The following is a 13,027-nucleotide window of genomic DNA, read 5'->3' as shown; positions in this document are numbered from 1 at the left end:
AAATAACATTATTACATATAATAAATAACATTATTACATATAATAAATAACATTATTACATATAATAAATAATATTTGCTACATATAATAAATAACATTATTACATATAATAAATAGCATTATTACATATAATAAATAGCATTATTACATATAAGAAATAACATTATTACATATAATAAATAACATTTGTTACATATAATAAATAACATTTGCTACATATAATAAAAAACATTATTACATATAATAAATAACATTATTACATATAATAAATAACATTATTACATATAATAACATTATTACATATAATAAATAACATTATTACATATAATAAATAACATTATTACATATAATAAATAACATTTGCTACATATAATAAATAGCATTATTACATATAATAAATAGCATTATTACATATAATAAATAACATTATTACATATAATAAATAACATTTGTAACATATAATAAATAACATTTGTTACATATAATAAATAACATTTGCTACATATAATAAATAACATTATCACATATAATAAATAACATTATTACATATAATAAATAACATTATTACATATAATAAAAAACATTATTACATATAAAAAATTAAACATTATTACATATAATAAATAACATTTGCTACATATAATAAATAACATTATTACATATAATAAATACCATTATTACATATAATAAACAACATTATTACATATAAAAAATTAAACATTATTACATATAATAAATAACATTTGCTACATATAATAAATAACATTATTACATATAATAAATAACATTATTACATATAATAAATAACATTTGCTACATATAATAAATAACATTATTACATATAATAAATAACATTATTACATATAATAAAGAACATTATTACATATAATAAATAACATTATTACATATAATAAATAACATTTGTTACATATAATAAATAACATTTTTACAAATAATAAATAACATTATTACATATAATAAATAACATTATTACATATAATAAATAACATTATTAGATATAATAAATAACATTATTACATATAATAAATAACATTTATTACATATAATAAATAACACTATTACATATACTAAATAACATTTATTACATATAATAAATAACACTATTACATATACTAAATAACATTTGCTACATATAATAAATAACATTTTTACATATAATAAATAACATTTGCTACATATAATAAATAGCATTATTACATATAATAAATAACATTATTACATATAATAAATAACATTTGCTACATATAATAAATAACATTTGCTACATATAATAAATAACATTATTACATATTATAAATAGCATTATTACATATAATAAATAGCATTATTACCTATAATAAATAACATTATTACATATAATAAATAACATTTGTTACATATAATAAATAACATTTGCTACATATAATAAATTACATTATTACATATAATAAATAACAGTATTACATATAATAAATAACATTATTACATATAAAAAAATTAAACATTATTACATATAATAAATAACATTTGCTACATATAATAAATAACTTTATTACATATAATAAATAACATTATTACATATAATAAACAACATTATTACATATAAAAAATTAAACATTATTACATATAATAAATAACATTTGCTACATATAATAAATAACATTATTACATAATAAATAACATTATTACATATAATAAATAACATTTGCTACATATAATAAATAACATTATTACATATAATAAATAACATTATTACATATAATAAATAACATTTGCTACATATAATAAATAACATTATTACATATAATAAATAACATTATTACATATAATAAATAACATTATTACATATAATAAATAACATTATTACATATAATAAATAACATTTATTACATATAATAAATAACATTTCCTACATATAATAAATAACATTTGCTACCTATAATAAATAACATTTGCTACATATAATAAATAACATTATTACATATAATAAATAACATTATTACATATAAGAAATAACATTATTACATATAATAAATAACACTCTTACATATAATAAATAACATTTGTTACATATAATAAATAACATTTTTACATATAATAAATAACATTATTACATATAATAAATAACATTATTACATATAATAAATAACATTATTACATATAATAAATAACATTTGCTACATATAATAAATAACATTTGCTACATATAATAAATAACATTTGCTACATATAATAAATAACATTATTACATATAATAAATAACATTATTACATATAATAAATAACATTATTACATATAATAAATAACATTATTACATATAATAAATAACATTTGTTACATATAATAAATAACATTATTACATATAATAAATAACATTATTACATATAATAAATAACATTATTACATATAATAAATAACATTATTACATATAATAAATAACATTTGTTACATATAATAAATAACATTATTACATATAATAAATAACATTTGTTACATATAATAAATAACATTATTACATATTATAAATAACATTATTACATATAATAAATAACATTATTACATATAATAAATAACATTATTACATATAATAAATAACATTATTACATATAATAAATAACATCTGTTACATATAATAAATAACATTTGCTACATATAATAAATAACATTTGCTACATATAATAAATAACATTATTACATATAATAAATAACATTATTACATATAATAAATAACATTTGCTACATATAATAAATAACATTATTACATATAATAAATAACATCTGTTACATATAATAAATAACATTTGCTACATATAATAAATAACATTTGTTACATATAATAAATAACATTTTTACAAATAATAAATAACATTATTACATATAATAAATAACATTATTACATATAATAAATAACATTATTACATATAATAAATAACATTATTACATATAATAAATAACATTATTACATATAATAAATAACACTATTACATATACTAAATAACATTTGCTACATATAATAAATAACATTTTTACATATAATAAATAACATTTGCTACATATAATAAATAGCATAATTACATATAAAAAATAACATTATTACATATAATAAATAACATTTGCTACATATAATAAATAACATTTGCTACATATAATAAATAACATTATTACATATTATAAATAGCATTATTACATATAATAAATAGCATTATTACCTATAATAAATAGCATTATTACCTATAATAAATAACATTATTACATATAATAAATAACATTTGTTACATATAATAAATAACATTTGCTACATATAATAAATAACATTATTACATATAATAAATAACAGTATTACATATAATAAATAACATTATTGCATATAAAAAATTAAACATTATTACATATAATAAATAACATTTGCTACATATAATAAATAACTTTATTACATATAATAAATAACATTACTACATATAATAAACAACATTATTACATATAAAAAATTAAACATTATTTCATATAATAAATAACATTTGCTACATATAATAAATAACATTACATAATAAATAACATTATTACATATAATAAATAACATTTGCTACATATAATAAATAACATTATTACATATAATAAATAACATTTGCTACATATAATAAATAACATTATTACATATAATAAATAACATTATTACATATAATAAATAACATTATTACATATAATAAATAACATTATTACATATAATAAATAACATTTATTACATATAATAAATAACATTTCCTACATATAATAAATAACATTTGCTACCTATAATAAATAACAGTTTTACATATAATAAATAACATTATTACATATAATAAATAACATTATTACATATAAGAAATAACATTATTACATATAAGAAATAACATTATTACATATAATAAATAACACTCTTACATATAATAAATAACATTTTTACATATAATAAATAACATTATTACATATAATAAATAACATTATTACATATAATAAATAACATTATTACATATAATAAATAATATTTGCTACATATAATAAATAACATTTGCTACATATAATAAATAACATTTGCTACATATAATAAATAACATTATTACATATAATAAATAACATTATTACATATAATAAATAACATTATTACATATAATAAATAACATTTGTTACATATAATAAATAACATTTGCTACATATAATAAATAACATTATTACATATAATAAATAACATTATTACATATAATAAATAACATTATTACATATAATAAATAACATTATTACATATAATAAATAACATTTGTTACATATAATAAATAACATTATTACATATAATAAATAACATTTGTTACATATAATAAATAACATTATTACATATTATAAATAACATTATTACATATAATAAATAACATTATTACATATAATAAATAACATTATTACATATAATAAATAACATTATTACATATAATAAATAACATCTGTTACATATAATAAATAACATCTGTTACATATAATAAATAACATTTGCTACATATAATAAATAACATTTGCTACATATAATAAATAACATTATTACATATAATAAATAACATTATTACATATAATAAATAACATTTGTTACATATAATAAATAACATTATTACATATAATAAATAACATTTGCTACATATAATAAATAACATTATTACATATAATAAATAACATTATTACATATAATAAATAACATTTGCTACATATAATAAATAACATTATTACATATAATAAATAACATTTGTTACATATAATAAATAACATTATTACATATAATAAATAACATTATTACATATAATAAATAACATTTGCTACATATAATAAATAACATTATTACATATAATAAATAACATTTGCTACATATAATAACATTATTACATATAATAAATAACATTATTACATATAATAAATAACATTTGTTACATATAATAAATAACATTATTACATATAATAAATAACATTATTACATATAATAAATAACATTATTACATATAATAAATAACATTATTACATATAATAAATAACATTTGCTACAGAAAGAAATGAACTCATAGTCCATTTTAGACAATAAGTGGAATTTGTATATTTTTCATTGAATTAAAAACAAAAAAAGTTAGTGTTCAATTTGAATTACGTTTTTTTTTTTAATTTTTATTTTGTAATTTCAGGAAATGAGCAACCCTTGTGAAAGTTTTAACAGTAGCATCTGCGATGTTCCTGATCGTTCCAAATCAAGACTTTCATCAAGAACTAGCAAAAATGAAAATGATGATCAAGTATGAGAGAAAAATACTTACTATGCAAAATATATTTAACTTGTTTAGCATAGACTGGCACAAGGTTATAAATGTAGGGTTCTCATTAATATTACAAAGAAGGGGACAATTTATTTTTAAATTGGAAAGCTGTATTAAGTTTATGCCTTTTTTTATGTAAGATTGTAATAAGTAAATTAGATGTAATGTAAGATATTATATAATTATTTATTTCCACAATCAGACATTGTTGCAGCCAACACAAACCATTGAAAGACACAGACCAGAAGTTTTGCCCTCCTTTTGAGCTTGTCAATATGACATATCTGCACTAAGGATTTGAAGCCTGAATAACTTGCATGCAAAGCAAGTACTCTGCTAACTGAGCCAACATGACACGATACAAAAAAAGTCTATTTACTCATACATCTTATGCAAACTACACCGAATGGCCAACTGTGGAGTGGATCTGCTTTTCTAAGCCAGAGATGTAATATTCCAAACGCAAAAAACCAAAGCTGAGGTTTTACAAATTGGTTTTAACTTGTTAGTTTGATGCCATTTTAGAAGAGACCCCAGCAAATTAATATGAAAATTTTAAAACAATTCTAACTACAATCATTATGGTTATTTGAAAAAAGAATTAACAAATTTGAATTATTCTAAAAATAAATCTTTAATGGGTATTTATGTAGTATGAGGACCGTTATTATATATTATTTTTTTTATTGGAATCCTTTGAGATGAGTAATTTATATATTTATTTATTTATTTGCGGACTGTTATCCTCATTTTCATAGTTATTGATGTTTCACCGCATTTCGAGGCCCATGGTGCAGTGGATAGAGGCATTGAATCTCTGTGGTTCCAGGTGAGCATTGTCTGAAAATAGAAGTTACAATCGTTCCCAAAGCAGGCCAGAGAATTAGTTGGCCAAAAACGTGGTGAGACAACAACAACTTTGGAAGGCAGTAATTACTGAGGAAGCAATTAAGAGACTCAGCATTCCTATCCTATTGCGGTTAATCACCTGATGAAGGCCAGAGAAATTTTTGGCCGAAACGTGGTGAAGCAAATAAATAAATAAATAAATAAATAGATAAATAAATAAGGACTGTTATATTGCCGGAATCGTTTAGAAGGTGCCAAAACGCTGAGTTCATATAAAAAATCATAAAGAAAACATTTGTTTGTTATTATTGGTTTATTATAGAAAAAAATCTGAATATTTATCTTGATTTAGATAAGAAAATCATAAAAAGAAAAAAATTATATAAAAAAAATCAAAAAAAAACTTTTGTTTGTTATCAGTGTTATTCAAAAAATAAATATTTATACATGAAACTTACTTTACAATGAATCTTTTCCTTGTCGCTATGAATTTTAATTTTCGTAAAATGTCGTAAAAATTGTCCAATAATTATTCAAGAATGTTGTTTTCCTTTTTTAATTAATTTTTCATTGAATTAGTTTCATACTGACAGAAATAAAATATTTTTCATTGAAAACATTGGCTGGTATTTGCGCAAAAAAATCCCAAAACTTTTGTTTGGTATCTTCCAGCATTTACTGTAAACCACCTGGATGATTTCGACAATAACACGGTCCTTTAATGATTTAAAAAAAAACAAAAAAAAACAACAACAACGACAACAAAAAACAAGTAATACAAATGTGTCAAATTTTCTTTTGATTTTATTCATATAACAAATTTTATATTTCGAATAAAATTTTGTCAAAATTATTTACAGTCGGAGTATAAAAAGATTTTCCATATTAAATTTTTTTATATCCAGAATATAACAAATATTTTCATATTCCAAATGTCAGACATTATCATTCAAGAAATTATCACAATTTTGGACATCTAGAATATAAAAAAAAAAATTTTCTTCATCAAAATGTTTGATATGTGAATACAATTTTTAAAAAAATAATATGCAAGGAAATTTTTCAGCACAAGGGCACTTTAATTTGCCAAAAATACTTTTATTTTCATTTTCAGAAGAGTTCAAACAATGTCTTAAGTAATGTTTTTATTTTAATTAAAGCGTTTATATTTTTCAAAAACAAAAAGTTATATAAAAATATATTCTATTCATTCATAATATTCTAAACTGAATGCTATATTTTATTTGTAAATTTTACAAACAGTTTATTTTGAAATATTGTTTGCTAAACTTTTAATGATTTAAATTAAATTCGGTTTTAATGTTTTCTGTTGTGATACTTTGTTACTTTATTTAAATTGTTTTGAATTACGAAAAAAAGTTTAGTTAGAAAACAAGCATTAATTTTGAATTATCTGCTAGTATAATATTTTCAGAAAAAACTTCCAGTGAGTTAAAGTGAACATGTGCCAAATTTTCTTAAAAGAAAATCATTGGATATTCACATGGAATATCAAATGATAATTAATGTTAATATTTGGATAAATTAATTAATGAAAATATTTTATTTCTTTTTTTTTTAATTTTTAAGATGCCTGATCATGATTTACAATATTTAGTCAGACTGTTATCCTCAATTTGTTTATCATTGTCATATTTCAGTCATCTTGGAGAAAGGAGGGATCAGAAAATAACAATGTAAATACGAATTTATTATTTCAGAAAATCAAAAATTATTTTTTGTTTTTCAGAATGAATTTGGTTTGGCTGTGATGAATTTAAACATTCTTGAAAGTCGAAACAACTTGACAACCACAGCTGCAAATCTCATTTCTTGTGGAGGAAATGGCTATGTTCGTTTTTGGAATACCCAAAACTGTATCCTGATGGCTGAATTTGTAGCCCATGCTGACTGTAAGTAAAGAAATCTCAGTTGTAAAAATTATGTCTGGAAGAATTGTAACCATTTTGGATCTCTTGAAAAGAACATGGGTGTGATGTGGCAGGTGTCAGAAAATATTACAAAAAAGAAAAGAATGGGAAAAAAATTTCTAATATTTATTTTAGTTGAAAAGAGGTATATACACACACACACATTAAGAAAGAGAATATAATAATATTTTTATGTCAAAAGCTACCCATCCATTAAAATATAAAATATATAATTATATATATATATATATATATATATATATATATATATATCACACACACACACACACAGACTGTAAAATTACATTCCAGTGGACAAAAAAAAAAAATCAGTTCATAATTTTTAAGTTTTTATATTTTTATGTATTTTTTAAATGTAGGCAAAGTTTTATATTTATTTTTTTTTTTTACATGGAGATCACCACTTATCAAGGCTCGAATATAAGGGTTATTATATGTACAGTAATCAATGGGATAGTATGGTAGTAATAGTTAGTATTGGAGATTTGATAAAGTGTCTTACTTATGGGATTTGTTTATGTTGGACGAAGGCATCCAAGTTGTAGTCAGGTGGGAAACAGGCAAGCGGCAGAGAGTTCCACAGGGGTGCACTTCTAAGAAAGAAGCTTTGCTCATGGAATCTACGTTTGGATTTAGGCACAGATAAAGAGTGGGGAAAATTACTGACAGTGGTTTCAGCTGGACGGGTGTTTACCATGAAAGATTGGTGAGGGGGGAACGAGAGATTGGAGCTCAGACGAGCACTTGCCATGGAAATAACGATAAAACAAGGACAGGCTCGCAACGTCTCTTCTGTGGGAGAGAGGTTGCAGAGAAGAGAAAAGGGCATCTCCCACTAAGCCACAAAGTCTATTTTGTACTCTGTCAAGGCAGAATAGGCTGTTTTTAGCAGCTCCTGCCCAGATGTGGCAGCAGTACTCCATCTTTGGACGTACTTGGTTTTTATACAGATAGAGAATTGCATCAGTAGTGAGATATCTTCTGGAGCGGTAGAAGGATCCTACCATTTTCCCAGCAAACTGGGCAACAACTTGATGTACATGTTCCATTTCAGATCAGGAGTAAAGGTCAATCCCAGAAGCTTGTCAAAACATGAAGCCTTCCCAAGACGAGAGCCATCCATTTCAATTGATGCTAGATGGGGATCAGAGCGTTGATTATGTAAAGATAGGAGCTTGATTTAAGATGCATTAAAAGTAACCAGCCACCTCTTCCCCCACTCTAGCACACGCTAGAAGAGAGAGAATCAGAGAGAATTTTGTCATTTATGGCCTTTGATGTGTTGCCGTAGATGGTCATGTCATCAGCATAGATGTCAACGAGTGGTTTAAGTATGTGCTTTGGGAGATCATTGATGTAGATCAGGAAGAGAGTTGGGCTCAGGATGGACCCCCTGAGGGACTCCAGTATTAATACTTTGGGCCTTTGATTTCTGCCCATCAGCCACTCCTCTTATGAGCCTATAAGAGACAAATGATTTAATAATTGAGAAAACATGTCGAGTTACACCCTAGCTTGAAATCTTGTGAAGTAGGCCCTTATGCCATACCTTATCGAAAGCCTTCGATATTTCAAGAGCAATTGCCCTAGAGAGGAAGCCTTTGTCGAGAGATTCGCTAATCCTATGAGATATAACCGTTAGCACATCTACTGTAGATTTAGCAGAACAGAAACCATATTGCATGTCACTAAGGAGTTTATTTCTGCTGAGGTGGTTGATTACTTCTTTATTTAATATGGATTCCAGCAACTTACTCATGACACACAGGAGACTTATTGGTCTGTACTGAGAGGGAGATGATTTATCACCTGAATTCTTAAATACAGGGCATACTGACGAGATTTTCAAGGGTGTTGGAAAGCACTTCTCCTTAAGGCAACGCTTAAACAGTTTTGTAAGTATTGGGGCAAGTTCTGGTTGTAGCTTTTTCAACACTATAATTGGAATGCCGTCAGGGCCAGTTGCTTTACTGGAATCAAGGTTCTTGATTAGTTTGATGACATCACGCACAAATATTTGTATGTTGCATAGTGTGTTGTCTGTTATAGGAGGAAATATGGGGAGTTGATTGCCTTTGTCGCATAGGGTAGAATTTGCTGCAAAGTTCTTGGCAAATAGTTTGGCCTTGTCTGATGCTGACGAGATGACCTCATGCCCATTGATGGTGGTTGGGATAGAACGCACGCTTCTGTTCAGGATTCTGTTTGCTATTTGCCAAAACTGGTGGGAACCAAGCCATTGCTCAGCTACTTTGGATTTAATGGACTGAGCATTTAGCTCTCTTGCATTTTTTATTACTCTTTTACAGTGGTTACTGGCAGTCCTGAAAGCAGCTTTAGTCTCAGTACATCTATTACGTTAGTAGCTATGAAAAAGTGATTTCTGTGTGCAATGGCAGCAGCACATTCTGGGGAGAACCATGGCTGACTGTTGGGTTTTTGCTGGAATTTTTGGATGGTATGAATCGGTCTATACCTACAATTAACCATTCGGTCAGGTCTGATACTATAGAGGACACATCCTTTTTAAACATGGAATGGAGAGGTAGGTCAGCTATGAATGTATGGAAGCTATCCCAGTCAGCCATAGAGTATCGATATATAGTATGGTGGAGAGGTACGCCTGAAGACTTATTACATTTCATTTTTATCTTACCTGATACAACAGAGTGGTCGGAGGATCCTAGGTGAGATAGAATGGAACATAAAAATAGCTCAGGGGAAGTTGTGAGAAAAAGGTCTAGAAGGCTTGCATACTGACCAGTAGTATCAAGCACACAGGTGGGTTCATGAACAATCTGAATGAGATCATAGGCAATGGCGAAATCATGACAAAACCTCCCCTCATCATCTGTCTTATTTGAGTGGGTCAGCCATTCCACATTATGGACATTGAAGTCACCGCAAATGTGAATAGTAGCCGAAGGATGAGCAGACAGATGTGGTCAATTTTCTCAGATATACTCTTAAAGATAGTAACCCCGTTGTTGTGGGGGCGATAGAGGGCAAATATAAATGTGCTGGTGTAAGCAAGTGCAACCCAGAAGCACATATAAGGTAAATTAGGATCTTCTCTGGAGATAGATCTACCACATGGAAAGCCATCTTTAATGTAGGTGCATATTCTATGTCCATGGCGATCTTGGAGGTCAGATTTAGATGTTGTTAGAGTATCCTTTAATTATGAATTCATCTAAGGAAGTGGTCGGCCCTATGACAGTTTCACTTACCCATGTTTCGTTGTGTATATAACCGATGCTGCCATCACACAAATCATCAGAGACAGATAAATATTAGAGACAATTACACATAAATGGAATGAAAAAGAAAAAAAGTTAAAAGAATTACAGAACTTTGATAACAATTACTAATATATATATATATATATATATATATATATATATATATATATATATATATATATATATATTAGTGGTGGGACGATTCCATACTAAATTTCCGATTTTTATCAATCTCTAAATATTTAACTATAAAAGATTTATTTTGTCCCAATTACTGTAAAAAAAACATCTTAAACTTTCTCAAGCATAAAAACACCCTTGTGAGGGAGTTATCTAGAGATTTTAGTCTTACTGGAAGTTTAAATCAATAAATATTTATTATTTTATTATTAATATAAGCAGTGGAAAATGTTTCTTGAATAAAAATCAAATAAAAAAAAAATAATTTAAGGAATCGTATTTGGCATCGGAAAAAAGGCTAAAAATTTTTTTATACTGATTCTCATACCCCAAAATGCTCCAATTCTTCCGATTAATCGTCCCAACACTGATATATATATATATATATATATATATATATATATATATATATATATATATATATATATATATATATATATATACTTCGGAATAGTTTTTATTTAACAATCAGTGGTTATGTAAACGTGAGATTGTAGGTTTACAAAATATTACTGGCAGTAATATTCTATATAAGTTATCCCATCTAAACAAGAATTGCTCGATATGCAAGATAGAGCAAATAAATTAAATTGTAATTCAATGAATTTCAAAAAACTCTCATTGAAATGAAATGAAGTGGTTGAGTTTCATATCAAAGAATTTTTATTATTCTAAGCAAGACAAAGAATGCTTTAGAAAATTAATCTCCTTAACCTATAGGGTTTCGATGTCTACCATCTCATCAGAGGAGAGAAAATATTAGCAAATAGTTATAAAGGTATGCACCCTATTTGCTAAAGTCAGTGAGACATGGAAAGTCAAAGTGAAAATAATACATTTGTCAGAAGTCCTGTAGCAGGAGGATTTGTAGAAAAAGGATATGAATGTTTTTGTTGATCCAACTTGCTTGGTAAAATGCATATTATACGTTCTTTACATCCGTTTGGTAATAATTTCCAAGCCATATACTGGCTAATCCTCATAGCTGTGTATATATCCGAATTCAGGCAAGTGCTTGTTTAAATTTGTTTTAGGTCCATCGAAATAATTCAGAGTCTGGTGGAAACCTTTTCATTAGAAGTTTATATTATTTTTAGTGGGGCAAAGTGTTAGGGAGATTAGGTAGTGGTAAGTGATAGGAAGCATTCTTTGTCTTGCTTAGAATAATAAAAATTCTTTGATATGAAACTCAACCACTTCATTTCATTTCAATGAGAGTTTTTTTGAAATTCATTGAATTACAATTTATATATATATATATATATATATATATATATATATATATATATGTATATATATATATTTGCTAAATTTAAATAGGCTCGGTCATAATTCAGACTCAATTCACTGCTTCTGTTTTCCGTGTCATGATCGTTAGATTAAACTTTGCTTATCCAATGTGAATGCTTTTTTCCATCAGCTGCAACTTTTTACATAAACCCATACAGCAACAAGCATGCAGATCTCATTTTAGTATGACACA

At 24.4% G+C, this 13,027-nt stretch overlaps 1 protein-coding gene across 1 annotated transcript in view; it reads left to right on the top strand.

Annotated features, from left to right (window-relative positions):
• The window catches only part of LOC145289182 (cilia- and flagella-associated protein 337-like), a 1,233,457-nt gene that overhangs the window by 673,965 nt on the left and 546,465 nt on the right, over positions 1 to 13,027 (top strand). The window contains exons 20-21 of the mRNA XM_080136389.1: positions 5,193 to 5,300; positions 7,921 to 8,083. Coding sequence (XP_079992515.1) covers positions 5,193 to 5,300; positions 7,921 to 8,083 — 271 coding nt within the window. The remainder of the gene's footprint in view (positions 1 to 5,192; positions 5,301 to 7,920; positions 8,084 to 13,027) is intronic.

This window comes from Euprymna scolopes, chromosome 2 (assembly GCF_053919585.1).
Source record: "Euprymna scolopes isolate OS-2025 chromosome 2, ASM5391958v1, whole genome shotgun sequence".
In the NCBI taxonomy this organism is placed as follows: domain Eukaryota; kingdom Metazoa; phylum Mollusca; class Cephalopoda; order Sepiida; family Sepiolidae; genus Euprymna; species Euprymna scolopes.
Note: the sequence above shows the minus strand (reverse complement) of the source record. Positions and strands in the feature narration are given on the sequence as shown.